A 19,783-nucleotide genomic window follows, 5' to 3' on the forward strand; every position below is an offset into this window, starting at 1 on the left:
CCTCCACTCAAGCACTTTATTCAAGCACGCAATATATCATCAACACTAATTGTATTCGATTCATTTTCTTTCATATGAAGTTATCTTCCATCGATTTCAAGGGCCGAGCAACAAAAGTGAAGCGTGCCATGAGGAGGTAAACTAGCCTTTGAGTTTTCGACTTTAAATAAGGGGAAAAGGAGACAGATAAATCGAAGAATCATATTCCTACTTAGCACTTAAGGTCATTTTATTGTCGTTCGCTCAAGGTTCTCAAAATAAAACGCGAGACTGACAAAGCTCAGAATCAGGTAACATCGAAAGGTCATCTTCTCAAGGCCACAAAATGACTTTCTTGTTTCCAACTTTCGATACTCCTTATTGTCTGTGGCAAGTCCCTTTGTTCCCTTTTTTATGATTCTTTCTATATTCTTCCTATCCTGAATTTTAATTAGCTTTTTCAGATATAAGAAATTTTTTTCACTAAAGGATAAGCAGAAGTCTATCACGAATCAAGTCCATCAGTAAAATCAACATAGTGTTGCAAGTGGCTCTGGGTACGGTTACGTCTGTGATTTAACTGGAAAAAACCTGTGTGACCTTGATTAATTGAAGATTTCTTTAATGTACATATTTGACCTCCCATCTCTCCAAATTCCCGAAAGGTTGTCATCTGAAATTCCGACCGGTGTAACCTTCTTAAGAGAATCCCAAAATTAAACACACACGCTGAATTTACACAAGATTTCAGTGGTGGCCGAGAGCTATATAAGGATTGGATTGAGATTAAAAAAAATCCTGATAGAGATTAAAATAACTCAATTAGAAGAATAAGTTGATAATCTGATAGTTTGAGGATCGGAAAAAGCGGGACCCGTAACATTTAATTACTTTAGATTAGTCGTAACATAAAACTTGTTGCAAAACAAAGCATATTTATCTTTCAAAAACGCTACTTGGCACAGGTGGTATATTATCGGACTCCTTAGATCTCGATACTTACTCCCACTTAACCAATTAAACAAACACTCTAAGCCGACATTACTTCAGGATCAATGGGGTGGCTATCAATCAGTTTTTGTTTCAGAGGCCCAGAAAACTTTTTTTTTCAAATACACCATACGAGATGTCACAATTCAAGACTTGAAAAGCATTGCAAATAGACCTAGCCGATTTGCCGACAACGAAATCCTCTTTCGTCGGTTCATTTCCAGAAATAAATCAAAATTATACTTTTAAAGACTCTAATAAAGATTGACTAATTGCGGGCGATACATTAAAATTCAAGAACAAAAAAAATCTGGCGAATTTACAAAATCCAAGAAAAGGCCCCCATACTCACACCCCTGTCTCATAGCCCCGGTGAAACTTTTTCCTACAGCGGGGATAAAAATATTGATTGAAATCTCAACGGGGATAAAAATTATATTGTTCCAAGGTTAAAAAATCCAATGGGGATGGTTTTGGAGTGCTATTTCTAAACAATGAATTTCGAATGGGGATGAAATCAAAGTCAATTTCTCAGTGGGGCTGAAATTCTAGGGTATTTTTCCAACCGGGGACGAAATTTTTGCCAAATTTTCCAGTGGGGCTGGGGCCCCAGCTGGTCTGTGACACAAGGGTGTATACTCAATTACAACGGTCCTTTAAACTTGAAAACAGTGACATTAAATGGTAAATGAGAAACATCTGATAGGATGGAAAGCGCAACATCACCATCGTCTCAATCACAATATCTGTAAAGGCGGACTCTTAATGTGTGGGCTTTTATTTCATGCTCTCGCATGGGTGGGCGTTGTCTAGGGTGGGCGTTGAGAAACTTGCCTTAAAATTGTTCGGAAATTACTTAAAAAACCGGAGAATTCTCTTTTTGATATGATGTAAGTTGTTTCCACCCTTATGTAAAGTTATTTTCCATTTCGCCAGGAACTCGTTCAGGAGAGCCAACCAATTATCTAATACTACTTGAGGAACATTTTGCATGAAAAGACACCCATTTAATTACTTTGTATTTCCTTGTAGTGTTAGAAACGGATTACATCGGAAATGTCTGAGAGAGCTGCTTAATCTCAGAAGGATACATGCTTTGTTGAGGCCAATTAATATTAGAATTCCTCTTTAGGAATTTGGAATTTTATTGATTGAATCACCGCTTCCATGAATAAATACACTCTATTACTTTATAAGACCAGTAAATTTTTCTGAGGCTCAGCTATACTTATTTTTTGGCACTTTAAGCCTAAATTGTTCTTAACCTATTCTTATTTTAGGACAAAAGTTAAATTTTTTTAGGTTTGATACTCTGGCTTTAGAAATCCGATCCTATAACTTGCTTGAAATTCAGTTGTCCTAGACTCTTCATTCTTCTTAAATTATTCTTAACTTTTGGCATTTTTGAGCCTCATTGTCACATAAAATTTATAGAATTGTTTTCATAAAAAAGAGTGAGGTAACGAAAAGATTATTACATTGTAAAGAAAGGAATATCAAGTCATGAGGTTAGAACAACAATCTTTTATTCGCCTTCATCCTGAACAACTATGACCCACTACCGCCATTTTGCTACTTTTTATTTGCTACTATTGACTTAAGTCCCCAGATCGTGCCTTATGAAAGCAAGGGTACATGATAATAGCATGAAACAAAATCTCAATTTTTCTAGAAAAAAGGCCGATTGGTAGTGTGAAGGTTTCGATCACAGACTTGCATCGCAATGGACTGTGCTCGAATTCCAAGCACTTCCAGGCAGGGTGTTATATGAAATATGTGATAGACTTTCTACCTTTACTCATATGAAAGAAAGATCAATCAAATTATAGTTTAAAAAAACAGTCACCTCATGAAAAAACGGAACTTTTTGACAGTGCCGTGTGAAAATGTCGATTTAAATAGGGGAAAGACAGTACCGAACAAAATATTGCCCAATTTCTCTTCTCTCTCCCCTTAATGATTAGTCATCATTAGCATCTAAGTGATTATTGTTTAATTAATTCTTTGTTTTGAATTTAACCTTGTTTTTAATACCGCGCTATATGCTGTTTGCATCATGGGCAAGGGCGTGTTTTTCTCAAGAGAGGGGTATTAAGATACTCAAAATTCTTCAAGAAGACACATTTCTTTTATAAGAGCATCCATTTTGAAGCCTTCGGACGTTCTTGACTTTTTTAGTGTTAACTCCTATAAATGTTCTTACATTTCATCGTTTTGTGAGTACTTTCTAAGTAATGGCTGAATCAAACTACACGTTTTTTTTTTTTTTTAAAGAACGTCAAAAATTTCCGAAGCCTTCGGATGTTCTTAGTTTTTTGGATTTGAAGCCTAGAAATGTTCTTGAAATATTCTTATTTTCAGCATTTTTTGAGCATTTTGATGTAATTTCTTAAGAAATTGCATGTTTTTAAGTCTCCAAAGCATTAGTATGTTCTTAGAACGTTCTTAAATTTTTGGGCCTCAAAGCCTTATGTTCTTATATAGTTTGTTCTTATGAAAGAAAAAAACGTGTATTCACGATAAGTGTGCACTCTTTTTTCTTTTACCTATAACTTTTGAAGGAATTCTTCAATCTTTATAAATTTGGTATCATTTGAGAGATATTAGTGAGTGGGTCGATTTGAAATAAGAAAATCTTTAAAAAAATTCTAAAAATGAAGATGAAAATGAAGAAGAAAAAAATGAGGATCTTGTAGAAAAGTGCTATAACTTTCATTTTCACTGGAGAGATTCTTTGATCTTAGGAGGTCATCACTGTGAAAATATTTTACTAAAATATTTATTCAATATAAAGTTATGATACAAAGTTAATAAGTGATTGACCCCAAAAAACAGCAGAAAAACAGCGAGTCCATGAAGTCTTATGTTATCAAATAGTTTGTTCTTATAATAAACGTGTATTTCTTCCATTATCAAGTGCGCCATTTTGCTACTTATTTTTTCAATCAATGCAAAGTAAGTGTAACCCATTGTAAAACATTAGCAAGGTACAGAGCAGTACAATGGTCAAGGGAGTATGTAAAATCATGTCGCTCTTAACGAGCAACCTCACCCTTGCTTAAGGTTGACAGAAGGTACCTAACATCGGCAACTTATCATGAAGCTTTAAATTCTGTCACAAATTTTATACCATGCTAGGAGACTAACTCAGACAAAAATAATTGAAGAAACAAATTGTAATTTATACAAACTGATATTATCCTATAACAACTATCGTATTATCATGTTACACCCATTACCGTGTTACATGGATTATAAGCAACTCCAGTCTATAAATTCACCTTTTAAGTTCTACCAATGTTTAGGGAACCAATATTATAAACGGGGTAACAATAATACCAAATCAGAATCATCAACTTTTATTACCTTTAGTCATTGTCCAACTGTCTCCTCCAGCCCCCTCAGGCTTATTAGACTTAATTAAGAAAATGATAAAAATAAAATCTTAAACTCATGAGTGTTTTTTAAACCAATCACAATTGACGTAAAAAGGCTATTTAACGGTATTAGCCAATCAGGATACACTACTTTAATGATAAATCCAGCCGATTTGATATTACACATGGATTTTGTATAAGAACACATGTTTTTGTAGCAATTCTAACTAAAGTTTCAGTATCAAATCTTAGCCCAAGGAACCCGGTTTTTGTCAATTTATTACTTATTGATACTATTGAGTGTGGCAGAATTTCCAAAAAGCACCCAAAAACTACATTATACGAACAAATAGCAGAATAACTTCTGGCAAACGATTTTTCTTACAAAAAACATTTCCTGATGATGTCTTATTATTAAAATGTCTTTTTACGCGAACGTTACTTAAACTAGGGTGTGGTGATCATCGGAAAGGAGACAAAGCTATCGAGACAATGACGTCATGTCTGACCATCTTCCTATTATTCACAATGGCATGGCTTCAAGTATCAAACCTTGTCAAACCAGATCGAAAACAAAAATTGTGGCTTATTTGCTTAAAATTTGCCAATACCTGCCTTCATGCATACTAAGTATCAGAAGTAGGAAGCATGTATCTCACAAATGATGAAGAACCCACCTCATTGGACGGATGTTATACCAGTCGATGCTATCGTCCGCTAGAGGGATGGTAAACGCGGGAAAATATATACACGCAGAGTCAGGGCGTCAGCAAGGTTTACGGAAAATATAGTGGCGGTAAAGTTTGGAACAAACTGTAAATACCCCCGTCACTGCTTACTCCGCCCCGGGCTGGCGGATTTATCCCACCTCCTAAACTATTCCCTTTTTAGTGATCTTGTATAGGCGATAGGATCGTCTAATCTTATACCAGAGAAAAAGAAACTAGAATCACATTTTTATTGACAGGCTAGGCAGAACAGGGCATTCAAATGTGCAGTTAAGCTTACAAGCCATTTAATTGCTTCATAGAGTCTATTAAACAGCCTCCAACCTAACAATTGGAAGTCTCGTGAATTCAATCGCGGAAGCAAACCAAATCGATCGAAATACAAGACGAGCCTTTATTACTACAAGACCTTGTGGATTTCAAGAATTCACCCCCACCAAATTCAAGGGAAGTTATATGTGACGCAAGCAATAGTAATTTTTCTATGTCTGTGTAAAGTTTTTGTGTAAGGACTTAACATAGTTATGTTTATGCGCTGAGTCAGGGATTAACCAGACAACACGGAAATGACCGAAAAACTGTTTATGCAACTTTTCAAAGAGGATAAGATAAGGAAAATAAAACTATTTCAATTATTATTGCTGATTCAGCAAACTCAATTCTATATCGATTTTATTGGTAATTTTATCGGTAAAAAAAGACGATAGGTTGATAGCGGCGCGGGTTTCTGGTGGACCCAAAAGATTATTTTTCGAAGAAGTTTAACGTGAAAGCTTTGAAGAAGGAGAAGTGTAAACAAATTGAACACGGGTTTACAGAACAGTACATCAACCCTGGCATATTCAGTAATATCTACCCTCTTTGAAATATTGTATATAAAGGTTTTTGTAAGCTTGCGACGACCCTTTTCCAGGTGGATGAATCTGAACTGTGTTGCAGGGGCAAAGTTTTCACAGGTTTGTCTGCCATTATATCCTGGACGGATAGAACTAGACTTAGAATTAGAACTGTATCTTTATCTCGGCAATTTTTTTTCCGTAAGCGGCCGAAGCCCTGTTTTAGAGGCCCATAGACCAAGGAAACTTCGCAAGGATAGTCGCAAAGTTTCCCAAGTCTTGGGCCGCTAGTTCAGGTCTTGGGATGATAAATCAGGGCTTGGGTCGCTTACGGAAAAAAGTTTTGCTTTGTCTCGAGCGTCTATGGTCAACCCAATGTGCCTACCCCTTTGACGCGAAAGCGCAGTCGCTACACCGCAATTCCGTACAATGTAGACGTAGAAAAATGACGTCGAAAATCATCACACTACGTTTCTCAAATAAAAACTCACACACAGTGAAGGTACAATATCACTTTAATATGACGTTTGACAAATTATGGAAAAGATTGGCAAGACGATTTACCTACAGTGCAATTAGCATTACAGTGCTACTCTGAGGGATCAATTTAGGTCCATAGTAATTAATACGAATTGTGATTTTGTTGAAAGAAAACTGGATAGGATACGGTGGCTACCCAGCCGGAACACAACGTTGTTACGACGTCCATCTAATGTTCACAACGTCCATATAACGTTACATGAACGTTGAAACAACGTTGTGTGCCAGCTGGGTAGAAATGAATTTATTCTTACCTGAAAAATTCAGCAATCGGGAACAAATTTTGAGTACGGTTTGATGATGTACAGTTTGATGTACAGAATATGATGGTGAAATCGTGTGTTTACTGCCGTTGAACATGAAAAAAGAATACAATACCATAATTTATGAAATAAATCTCCGTCATCTTGGACACTAAACAAAAAATCACTACTTAAAAATTAGGAACCGAGAAAAAAGAAAATGTTAAAGGCCTAAAGAGAGTTTACAGCGGTAAAACTTTCGAAAGTCTAATTTACAAAATCCTTCCAAATACTGACATTATTAGACTAGAGTCTACTTCTGGTTGAACTTTGCTTTCTAATAATTTTGATGACAGTGAAGTAGACAAGGAGCGTTTAGCGAAATAAACAAATAACCAAAAAACTACTTGGAGTTGAACGATATAATCAAAAATTGGAAACAATTTGCAATCCCTTATTCTCAAATAAAAGCATTGCTCATACTGTTTTTACCTGGCAAAAACAACGAAAATCCGGCGGACTGTAAAACTTAGCAAAAGCATACAATCATGGACAAAAGGTTTGTAGACTTCTGCAATATTTGCAAAATACTTCAATATCGATCCAAAACAAGTTCCCAAGAGGTTCTGAGTGCTTTCCAAACCCATTCAAAGCTGTTCAAGGTCAAAGTCTTTCAAAGTCACCCACTGCAGTCTAACCACAAGGGCAAACCACAAGGGCTTGATTCACTGGCTTACACCAGTATCAAAGCGCTGATTTTTTGCTTGTGGTTGCCTCAAAAGCAATTCAAAAGCAATGCAACGACTTCGAAAGTGTTTTTTTTTAACTTCCCTCCTTTTTCAGACGCATCGAAGAGTCATTTTGCTCTATTTCTCACCATTTTTCACTGAAATTTCATTTGTCTACAACCTTTTGTCCATGATTGTATTACCATATACTACCGGGCCACTTAATCGCTCCATCCAGTCTATAAAAAAGCTTTAAGTGGACCCCGGGCTACTGCCATTGTCGGCTGTACGTTTTTCATCGTATCTTTAACAAACGTTTTCCGATCACAATGTTCTAACTCTCGATGAAGCTCGATAATAGATTGTATAACTGTCTTCAATAGGCAAGTTTCGCGAGGCATTTTAGGTAAACATGAAGCTACCTTTCGATAGCTGTCTACCTTCCTCGACCCTTGGCCTTTCTCCTACTTATCGAGTGAAAGAAACATCATGAACCACTTTTCATAGTAGTATATGTTTAAGACTTGGTCGGGGTAGAACCCACAGCCTCACACACCGTAGCCTAAAGTTCCCTCTCTATTATTTCCAACGTTTAACAAAGTACCAAGTAGTTTGGTTGTTCTTACAAAATTCTACAACTATCTGACAACATGACAAAGGGAAATATGTAAATAACCTTCAAACAAAAGGGTGGCCAAAAAAATTGACAAAAATAAAAAAATCAATTTCTATTATTTATGCTTTTGGTGATAATTGCTCTTGACGCTGCGAAGGACCCATCGCATGATAAATGACCGTATTAATTATAGCTCCATATAGCTAAGAAACCGGATGTTTTGAATTCTTGTTTGCACGCGCGCGTGTGCTCTCTAGAGAATTGAGCGGCCGCATATTATAAAAAGAGCGCGATTTTTAAAAGAGAATTTATGGTAAGCAAATGTGAAAATAAAAGTTGTAAATGGAAAAGAAAAAATATCGCACAATGTTTTTGTTTTAAGATAATTTTTTCCCAAGTCTCTTTAATTAACCCCCCTTTCATTAAAGTTCAGTCAGTCAACTCGACACAAAATGTAGTTTTCTTTTTTTTTCTCTACTATTCATGATCAATTAAGTATAGATCTCTTTGTGGTGACATGCCGCTACTTTAAAGTTATTGTTCGAAACAAATCGATGTCGTCATCCAACAGTATAAAAAGAAAAGCTAAGCATCGTTGTACTCATATTTAAGTAAAAGAGCATAGTAGTGCAACGCGAGAGGGTATAAGGGTACTAACACAGTGGGACAGCGAACCCTACAAAAAAGACTAACCATCAATTGATATTCTCGCATAAAGAAGTACATACTACATACACAAAAGAAACAACATTTTGATTTTGAATACACACGACAGACTGAGTGGACAAGGAAGCTTCATTTTACGTGATACATTTTGAACTACAAGGATTATTAGACCAACAAAATAATAATCGAGACGAGACAAAATCTGAAGAGCTTGAAGGATTTATGTATGGTTTTTTATCGCGCAAGATTACTATCACATCTTAAATCTTGATTTTACTATTAACATCATCTTTCGAACCTTAAAATCTTTAAACTAAAAAAAATGATTGGCTTTGGAATGAAAACGAGGTTGGCAATCATCTACTGCGCATGCGTTCTATTCTCTTTATTTGGTGCATGCTCCAACGTCGAATTAAAAATGTAAGTCCTGCATGTCTGGTTAAATTTTCATCATATTTTTAATACCTGTCAAAATTTGACCGCAGGTTCGTTTGTATATTATATCATTAAGGTTTACATGATTTTGCGTAATTAGCGCACTTTTGTTTGTAATTATTTCAGGGATGGTCGTGGTGTTAAATAATAGAATTGACTGAAAGCTGACCAGGAAAGGGGAGATTAGGCTCATAAAGCACCTTAAAACATCTGATCGAAATCATCAAAATTCAAATATTTTTGTTTTTTACAGGAACGATATTGAATCAATGAACCCATACGTTCTCTGTAGTTCCATTCCAAAATACATCAAGAAAGGAACGAATCTCAAATGTTCAATGGAGAAACAAAAATTGACCAACGTTTACCGTGGTATTCGAGTTGCAGCCAAAGAATGTCGATATCAATTTCAGATGAGACCGTGGAATTGTTCAGCTGCTTTCGAATCTGCACCAAGGATCACCTATTATCGTGAGTACAGACATTTTTTTGAGTTCTTAAAATCTTTCTCAAACATCGGCGTAGATACAAGTAAACCAAACTAAAACCATTTGGTAGAATGTGACTAGTAGGATTTGAGGTTCCTTGCACTTCCCGTGGAACCTGAAAAAAATGTCATATTTTTTGGTTTTCTGTAAATCGAAGGCTTTTAGGAAGAATTAATCAAACAATACTAAATCACTCCATTGTATCTAAACTTCAAGAAGTGAGACATTTTCGCGCCGGAATGTTGTTTTTCGTCTAAGCATGAGGACTGAAATCTAATTAACCCGGGGATGTTATCGGAATTGCGGCAACAGTAATTCAGTACGAAGGAATTCAAAAATTTTATAGGAAGGATGTAAGCCCATCTGTACAATTTGGTGAAAACAATCGAAAACTCTTCGCCTTAGCGACTATGAAGCAAATAAGCAGGAAAACAACACAAAAAGGAGAGAATAGAGAAATAGTTTGAAAATTGAGCAAAATTTGTTCTATTTCCGCGCAACTAATTTCCCATCTCATTTACTAATTTGAAAATATGTGAAGTTAAGTGGTAGACTAATTTCAAATTAAAAGAAAAATTAATTAAGAGTAATTTATGCGATAATTACCCTCATTGATAGAGCGTTTACCAATTGCCAACAGAAATCCACAACTTAATATCTGTATACACCAAAAGCTTAACACTCATATTGAATTCTTAAAACCATACAATTAAAGGGTATCAGCTCAGATATAGTTAACCTGTTTCGAAGGATTTAATGATCCTATTATTGGATTAAGCACTGAGTCAAAATCTTCTACAACTTGTTAAGGAAACTCAACCTTTGATACAACTTCTAAATCGTCTCCAATACGGGAAGTCAACAATCGAACTGTGATTCTTCCCAACTAACCAGATTCCACCAAACCCAAAACCTTCACCGCTTTTATGCCAGCAAATGATAAGATACAGATGACCTAAACTAGATGCTTGTTAGACTAGTAACCCTACTGTGGCGTTCGTAAAACAAGAGGATTAGGGAAATAGGCTATTTATAATTGAAAAGACATAAACGAATAATAAAGATTATCCTTATTGAGAATTTTGTAAACAGAATTTTTTAAAGAATTTGAATATGACCAGCTTAAGCTTACACAGCTAGCCAGCTATAAACATTGCATCGTTTCGCAATAAATTTTTAGTAAACTTGACACTGAGAATAAGTCAGTTTAAAAATCAATTTGATAAAAACTCTTTATCATATATCTTTAAGATTAATAATCTTAATTCGACATTTCAAGTCATGTTTTAAAAACTATAGATTTGAAATGTATATTACGTCATCAAAACTGGCGTCAAATATATAAGTGCTCCTCCCTTCAGCAGGAAAACTTTGAGAAGCTCAAAAGTGGGGATCACAGAATGACCCACCTATAACTTGAAACATCTGTTAACGCTACAAGACGCTATTAGAAAAAAAAATCGAAGAAAAAAATAAGCCTGAGAAAATTTTAATGTTTTATGCTGAGGTTTGCAAAAAATGGTTTGACACACCTGAAAGGCTATATCCCTGTATCGTATGTAAAATCGATTCATTAAGTATGTCAGAGAGAGGATCAGCATGAAAATCGCCTCCTCCTTCTAAAGACAGCAGAGCGAGAAAAAAAACTGGAAATTTCTCCTACGCAGCAAAATTTCACCCAAATTTGTCACAGTCAGGCTTTTAAAAATTCATAGTATCATTCATGACCATTTAAGTATAAAAATCACATGCTATGTTCAACAGGTCACAGAACTGAGATAAGAAAGTAGCATTTTGTTGATGAACAGGGATTTATTGACCACCTACAGAGCTTTCTTGTACCTACAAAACAGATTTAAAAACATTTTGGACAGATTCCAAAATGATTCAATACTCTAAGCTTTCACTTTAACTAATGGCTAGATTGTACACATTATAACATGTTATGTATATTTATCCTCCAAACTAACAAACATTCAATTTCATATTTACAGCTATCCCTGAAACTGCATTCTTGTATGCCATCAATTCAGCCGGCATCGCTTACTCCTTGGCGTGGGCGTGTTACGAAGGCAAAACAAAAGACTGTATGTGTGAAAAACAAAAATCGGTAAACATCACAACCGAAACATTACTTAAACATCAAGCCAATCAGAAATCCCCGGAACAACCGCATATAATGGAGGACCGTAAATGCGCGAAACACAGTTTACAATATGGAATTGAAGAATCAATGCAATTGTTGGAAAACAAACATGAGAACGATATCCGATGGCGAATGGATAACCATAATAAACAAGCTGGACGATTGGTGAGTTTCTTTTCCCATAATTCAATGCGCTGAATGGGATAGGATTCTGGGTAATAAGCAAAGAGTGATACATCTAGTTAAAGGCAATATCAGAGAGTTGAGGATATTTCTTTCCTTAGTTCTTAACGAGATGTCGAAATATTTTCATAATTACTTAGAAATTTGTATAACTGCCATATTTTATCAAACAGGGGTAATTAAATATTTTGGTTTTAAGTCCAGCCCAGAAAATTAGATTGTTGTTATACAGTCATTGTGGAAATCTAAACAGTTCTCTATCTATCAAATTAACTGATGCTAGACGTTCCAGAAATATTGTTTTGTCTAGAAAGTTCACGATAGCAAATCTTGTTGGAAATACCATATATAATGATTTTTTTCTCGTGTGTTTAGGCTCTTATCGATGGACCAATCAACAAGAATCGAGTATGCAGCTGTCACGGTGTATCTGGAGCTTGTACTATTTCAAAATGTACATTGAAATTACCGAAATTTGGTGATGTTTCAGATTATCTAATGGAGAAATATAAATCAGCCGTCCGAATGGGTTCCAATAACCATGGACACTTGATCCCACATCGAGACACTTTGAACAAAAAACCAACAGAGAATGATTTAGTCTACTTACAAGAGAGTCCAAGTTTTTGCTCTAAGGACAAAAAATATGGTATTCTGGGCACCAAAGATCGTGTTTGCGACCCGAAGAGTAAAGGACCTCAAGGTTGTGATGTCTTGTGTTGCAATCGTGGGTCAGAGAAAATTGTAGAAGTTGAAAAACGACAATGTAAATGTAAATTTAAGTATTGCTGTGAAGTGAAATGTCAAACATGTGAAAAACGAGTAGAATTAGATGTCTGCAAATAGGTGACGAGATTGAGTAAAGATGGCGGAGAAGTTGTGAATCCAAGATGCGGGATGAAGTAGCGAAGTGATAGCAAAGACTTCACTAACAAGTAAATCATTGAACGGGAATCATTTCGGATGCAGCTCTCTATAAAACTCAAGAACGTGTTTTTGAAGAATTTTATCATACCGTTCAATGTCAATTCATTGGGTAAATGAAGACTCGGGCGTTGGGCGTACAAAACAAAGAAAAGGACATGTAATCATAGCTTTATCAGAAAAAAGAAGTTTATATTATTTATTACAGAAACAAATTATTATTTTTTTAATTGATATTTATAATTTTGATATTTTATATGGAATATTTTTATCATACCCACAAAGCTTAAATTGCTTAAATCAGCGCGAAGCTTTCGAAAATTAAAATAGAAATTGCATCATGGCATTACTTATTTTGATTTAATAAAATCCAAAATTAATCGTGATTTTGATGAGAGATTTTAGCATCTTTTTGTGAACAATAATACCGACTTTTTCACGTATTAATTCAAATTAGATTTTTTAGTGCATCAGCAACAATCTCATAAAATTTAGTAAAACTCTCAAAACAAAAAATCTACTTCAACCCGATGTTTTGATTTAGGAAGCTATGCTTTTTAAACTTATTAAGGACTTGAGGTTTTCTGGTTAAGAAAATGTCCTTAACACGCAGGATTTAGTTTAGACTGGGTAAGAAGAATGAAGTCTTTGTAAACAAAAACTTATACCGAAAAAAGAGCTTTTAATTTAATTTATAACCCAAGAACTGTAAAAAAGATATTTTATTAATATTGACCGTGTAGTATTTATTGAATAGAACAAAAACAAAAATAAAATCATACATCGTTATGTCGTCAATGAATTCTGCATAGAAATCGTTGCGTGGCGCTAACTCGTACCTAGTCCCTTAGTCTTTTTATTTATATTCAAATACGCAACGCTCATGGAAGGTACTACACCCATCAGCTAAAAATTACTGTAAGTTTTAAGGGTATGAAGACCCGGGGGAGCACTCATATGGTCCGACCCATGGAATGTGCCGCCCTTAGGGGCAGGTTAACCGAGACCCTCAAATGCATTGTAAGGGTGTACCTTTGATAGAGTGCACTACAAGGGTTTTCTTTTAGCTAGAGACACCGTAAGAGTGTGTTTAGGGAATGCTGAATTGCAGGTTTGTCAGTAAAAATTTGATTAATCTTTAGTAGTTTTGACTCGCACTCATTTTGATTTGTTTTGCACATTGTATCGACATTTCAAGTTCATTTTCAGGTGGTTTCAGCAAAATAGGACATTAAATCAAACTACACTGTAAGGGTCAGAAAATTTCGATAAAAAGCACTGTAAGGGTACCTTTCACTGCTCACGGGCTGCGCTGTAAGGGTCAGATTTTGAAAGCTATTTTTTGGTCGTTTAGAAATCGGTGCCCCCCCCCCCGGGTATGAAGAGTACCAAAATGGAGTGATGGTTTTCTATTGTCTACTCCCAGGGGCCCAATGAAAGAAGAGTCAAAATAAAATAAAAGGTTTTAAATGGACCCGGAAAAGATTTGTCTATTCCAAAAGCTCTTAATAAAGATTAAGGCTAAAGTAGATTTATCTGAAGAAGGTCTCTCCCTTTGCAGGTAGAGAGAATATTGAGTGTCCTTAAAGGGTAAAATCTCATAATAAATCGTCCAATGAAAGTGAAAGCCATTTGATTCTAATGTATTGCTTTTGTTTGATGCATTATTCATCCAAAATTTAGAGTTGAAATTTTGAAATGGGGAAATGGTACTTCCAAGATCTTCTTAAAAAGACCTTGCACAGTAAGATCTGTTCAGGAATTAATTAAGGTCGAATAAATCAGCCGGCGAGAGTTGAGGTTGTTATTTATGTATCAGCTGAGAGCGATTTTTTGTTCATAACATGAGCTAGACGAACCAGAAAGGTTGCTGCCCAGCAAGTTTCAAACCCGAAGAGCTAGAGGCAAAACTTATCAGGCAAGAGAAATTGAAGCCACTTATTTCCAATCCAAAACGCACATAGAACGCGCCGTAATAATGGCGACGGATTGTATCTAGTGGCTAGTGAAGGACTACATTTTTTGAAATCTAGCGATAGATTTTAGTTTCAATCCGGCGTTTGTGTAAAAACTACGCGCGGGCGTTATGGATGGAAAATAAGTGGTTTCATTTCCAATCCAGGAGTCTCGCTTTTAGCCTTTCGGGCTTGAAATTCAATGTCGCTGTCGTCTAGTTTCTGGTTTACCAAGCAATAAAGATTAAGCTCAACGCAATTAAAAAATTGGTCATTAATTTCAGGGAATGGTACTAGAAAATGACCATCCAATATTAATTGCACTTTATATTGACCATTATTGAATTAGAGGTTATAAATTAAATATCATATGACCACTAAAGTGATTAAAACGCGAAAATCTAATTGTCCCATTTTTCACATAGAAAATACCAGACAAAAGATTCATAGACAGAACATGACTTATTCTCCCGCATACATGAACACATCATTTTCGCCATTAAAAAACAGAAACATCATAATATTCCTGGTTCAACGGGCTCCATCCCCACTTAATTTCCCTCTAGAGATAAAATTTATATTTTCTTAACCCAAAAAGAACAAGTGGGATGGTTTTAGAGCATGGCGTTCTAAATCTCCAGGCCTAGCAAGCGCGTGCAGCGACTTCGATTTTGTGGCGGCTCAATTTTTCGAGAATGCTCTTCGATAAGACGTTTTCAGTACAAAAATGAATTTTTCTTTTGTTTCGGTGACTTTTCTCAAGCCTGAGCGTTAACCTGTGTTTGCACTAACTACATCTCCATTGTAAGATTGTTGAATGTTTAAAGGCCCCTGTCCAATCAGTGTTCAGAACGCCATGTTTTAGAAGGTTATTTTTCAAAACTCTTTATCAATGTGGATCTTCCAATCAAGATGAAATGAAGTGCGAGTTATGTTTTACACTTGGATTTTTATATCAAAATTTAAAGTGTAGATGGTGTTTTATTGGGGTCTGTGACACACGGGTAGAAAAGAAGGACAATTTAGTTTGTTCAAGTGAGATTGATTTTCATATTATATTGGTTTCTAACGGACAATGAGATAGATATTGCCGCTGGCAAGGATGTGTTACGGTAAAGCATCCATATAACAGGCTCTTTATAACAAATCATTTATCATATACCTGAGCTGCCTTGCAGACCGAATGTTACCACCGAACCTCATGATCCTGGACTAAGCTATATCCGCCATCTTTCATTGGAGTTTTTGAAAGGGGTATCCACAAAGACGCCAGCTCAGTGTTGAAACTTTGACTAACATCTAACGGCGCTAGATCACAAGTGTTCAAGGAAAACTAATAGATCTAGCGTCCTTGATGCAAAACATCTACATCGAGTAGTGGTATCAGTTTCAAGATCTCTGATTAAATCATTTGCTTGGCTAGGATTGAGAGACTACCACCAGAGTTTATATTTAAGCTCAGCGAATGAAATAATCATTTATGGATGGTATATTGGGCTTTTCCAGAAAAAAATCGTGCACCCCCTGTTGAGGAGGTCCATTTCCATTCCAAGGGGGTAAGGTTTGAAATGCAGTGGAATTCCATAAGGGTAGACAAAAATCCGTCAAAAATAAACGGAATTCCAAGGGGGTAATGATTGAAATTTTGTAAAAGTTCGGAATTCCAGAGGTGTATGATACTAAAATTGCCTGGAACTCCAAGGGGGTAGGGCACAAAAGGTTGGACCTCCTCAACAGGGGGTACACGGTTTTTTTCTGGAAAAGCCCATTTCAACAAAAGTGTTGTCTGGAAATCTGGTTGTTTGTTTCTGGATATTACATAAGCTGAAGTACTAACATACAGTATCGAAACTCGATGATCAGAAAATTTTTCTCATTCTCAGAGAAATCTAAAACAAGAGAAGGTCGTTAATTAAGTCTGTCATTTTGATTGTCCGGGCGCCGACAAATAATGTCCGGGAAAGACAACAAATTATTGATGTCAGAGTTTGTTTTCATAAATTTGATGTTGTATAAGGACCTTCCAGTGGTCGATTTTTTTGATTTAGCTATTATTTAACTTATACAATCTCCAATCCCGTACCCAGAGCTACTCGTACCACTTTTCGATTGTACTGATGGACCTGATACAATCATGAGTGCTATCCAGAATCATAAAAAGTGCCCTCGTCTGTAAGAAATACATAAGAACATTTTGAGAAGTTTTTTTTGTTCTTCTCAGAGAAAAAAGAAGAAAGTTTCGGATGATAAGGAAGCACCCTGTTTTGTTTCACTTTGGGTTGATCGGAAAACTCTCCATAACAAAAAAAGGAATTGTTGATTTGTAAAAGTTGGTACTTCCCTTGCACCGCCCATTGCTTCTTGTTTTTCGAAAACAAACCTTCTTGTTTTCCCTTCGTTTTGTAATGTTTTGGCGTTGTTACGCTATGAGATACGACGATTTTTGTCGAAGTAATTATTTACGTCACAAGAATTCTACTTTACTAGTTTGAGTCAAGAAAACGATTTAAGTTAATTTCATACTCAAAGTTTCATTCCATTCAGGATGGCAATCTTCAGTGAAATCCTCCACTGAATTGAAAGAATTCCACTTTATTTAAGCCACGAATTTACACCTGTAGAGCCGAATGTCTTCAAGTATTTGTATTGGAGGGGGAGGGAGGGGGTAATTAGATGAAATGAGCGAGCCACCCTTGAAAGTCTCTTACAGGTAACCATAAAACAGCAATTGAGTCTCTGACAGGGTCTCAAATAAACATCAGAAACAGGGTCATAAATGCTCGTAATTTCGACCAAAATTTAAAATTCTGAATTTAGGCTCTCAAAAAAGGGTCATAAAAATGTCCAAACTTTTTGGATTACTACCTAGCCACTATACTACGAACAAATATTATCTATCCCTCTCTCCTACTTTGTGTGAGGTAAAACCTCTTTCAAAAACAAAGAAATTTTCATTTGAAACCACACACGAGTCATAGATTGACTTCCTTAGTTCAAAGTTGAAAATAGATATTTTTCGGATATTGGTGGATCAAGGATGTTTAGAAGGATGGCCAATAGTAATCTCGGATCACGTTTTGTGTTTTGTAATTTTATTCTTACTACCTAGGTCATGCTGAAATTGAATTTAAGATTCATCACTAAACACTTTCTTATAAGAACATAAGAGAGGCTCAAAATTTAACAACAAGTTAAGAACAACAATTTGTTTTATTGAACAACCAATACTTATACACAAATATGTATGGTGAATTGCCGCAAAAATTTATAACAAACTTTTATTTAACCGTATTGCTCCTATTCTTGACCCCCTCCTTAGGAGAAACCAAAACGGTTTCCGGAAGGGCAGGAGCACACTCTCTCAAATTTTATCTATCAGACGAATTCTGGAAGAAATGAGGAAACTCAATAAAGATGCTTTTATATGTTTTGTTGATTTCAAAAAGGCCTTCGACTCGATCAGTCGAGAAAAAATGTTTCAAATTCTAGGTCTCTATGGTATCCCTGAGAAAATTATAAATGCCATTCAAGCATTGTATACTTCTTCCAAAGCAAAGGTTGTATCGCCTGATGGGGATACAGATATTTTTAATATTCAAGCAGGAGTTCTTCAAGGAGACACTCTTGCTCCTTTTCTTTTTATAGTTGTTTTGGATTATGTTTTAAGAATTTCTGTTGATACTTTTAACAAAAAGGGAATTCAAATTAAAACGCCCCAGGGCACACGTGACCCTGGCTTGTTTGTGACTGATCTGGATTTTGCTGATGACCTCGCACTTGTTGCAGAAAGTATTCAAAATCTCGAAATTCTACTCCATTCTTTAGAAACTGCAGCAAGTCAGGTCGGTCTTTACTGTAACGAGAAAAAAACAGAATATCTTTGCTCCTCTGAAAACTTTCTCCCTTTATTTTCTTTGAAAGGTGTTGACATTAAAAAAGTAATCGATTTCAACTACTTAGGCTCTCTTATCAACAGTTCTGATAGCGACTTTAAAACCAGGAAAGCACTTGCGTGGAAAGCTTGTAATAAGCTCAACAAAATCTGGCAATGTGATCTTGACAATAACCTCAAGCTGAAAATTTTCAAGTGTCTTGTGGAGCCCATTCTTCTTTATGGTTCTGAAACCTGGACCATGACAAAATCTATGGAGAAAAGTCTTGATGGGTGTTATACCAATCTCCTAAAAAGGGTTCAAAATCTTGATTGGAGAGATCATCCCAACCTCGCCCAAATCTACCAAGGTCTCCCTAGAATCTCTTCTGTTCTTTTTTCCAGGAGGCTAACTTTCTCCGGCCATTGTTTCAGAGCAAAATCTGAAATCATTTCAGATATCTTATTGTGGTGCCCTACTGGTCCTAGACGCTCAAGGAAGCGAACTCTCCTCGACAATTTGAGGCGGGAAACAGGGCTCGAGTTAGAAGAACTGAAAACAGTTATGTCAGACCGTGAGCTGTGGAAAGAGAGATACTCGGTATTTCCGACCTAACGGTCGAAGGATGATGATGATGATGGTGAATTGAAGGACCTAAGAATACCAGCATCCCTCGTTTGTTTTAAAATAGACAAGGTGGACATGGACATCGCCGATGAAACAGCGTTTAATCGCATCGATATGATGTTCATATCATTTCATTGCTGAGGTGTTTCATTGTTTCATATAGTCTTGAAGATGAAATTCATAAAATAAAAATTGTATAACACATTTCCAGGTCCTAGCGGAGAAAGTTGAATTTTTCGGTGTTGGAATTTTGGCGTGATGGTAATCGAAAATGAAATTGACTAAGACTCCTGAAAAGTAAAAAAATTGCGACTACAGTCTAAGGCGGTGGTTACACGTAAACGGGTGAAATTCACTCCGGTCTATAAAGAAAACACTGTTTCTGTATAAACGTGTTTAGGCGGAGCGAAATCGTTTTTTGGCGGGTTGGGCTCACCCCGCGGCTACGTGT

General features: G+C 36.0%; 1 protein-coding gene and 1 long non-coding RNA gene across 2 annotated transcripts in view; one reads left to right on the forward strand and one right to left on the reverse strand.

Annotated features, from left to right (window-relative positions):
- The window catches only part of LOC136810052 (uncharacterized), a 37,293-nt gene that overhangs the window by 10,463 nt on the left and 7,047 nt on the right, over positions 1-19,783 (reverse strand). Inside the window, exon 2 of the long non-coding RNA XR_010847050.1 lies at positions 6,705-6,796. This is a non-coding gene — a long non-coding RNA (uncharacterized lncRNA). The remainder of the gene's footprint in view (positions 1-6,704; positions 6,797-19,783) is intronic.
- Positions 8,640-13,659, forward strand: LOC136810051 (protein Wnt-4-like). Its single transcript, XM_067066622.1, has 4 exons — positions 8,640-9,122; positions 9,391-9,608; positions 11,620-11,936; positions 12,330-13,659. The coding sequence occupies exons 1-4, from the start codon at positions 9,025-9,027 to the stop codon at positions 12,798-12,800; spliced, it is 1,104 nt and encodes a 367-aa protein (XP_066922723.1). The 5' UTR covers positions 8,640-9,024; the 3' UTR covers positions 12,801-13,659.

Source organism: Clytia hemisphaerica, unplaced genomic scaffold (genome assembly GCF_902728285.1).
Source record: "Clytia hemisphaerica strain Z4C2 unplaced genomic scaffold, Clytia hemisphaerica genome assembly, whole genome shotgun sequence".
Taxonomy (NCBI): domain Eukaryota; kingdom Metazoa; phylum Cnidaria; class Hydrozoa; order Leptothecata; family Clytiidae; genus Clytia; species Clytia hemisphaerica.

Excerpts from the sequence above, each read along its gene's own strand:
- LOC136810051 (XM_067066622.1), top strand. The coding sequence starts at position 9,025 with ATGATTGGCTTTGGAATGAAAACGAGGTTGGCAATCATCTACTGCGCA. Across the intron at positions 9,123-9,390 it reads TCCAACGTCGAATTAAAAAT|GAACGATATTGAATCAATGA; the intron begins GTAAGTCCTGCA and ends TGTTTTTTACAG. Across the intron at positions 11,937-12,329 it reads ATAAACAAGCTGGACGATTG|GCTCTTATCGATGGACCAAT; the intron begins GTGAGTTTCTTT and ends TCGTGTGTTTAG.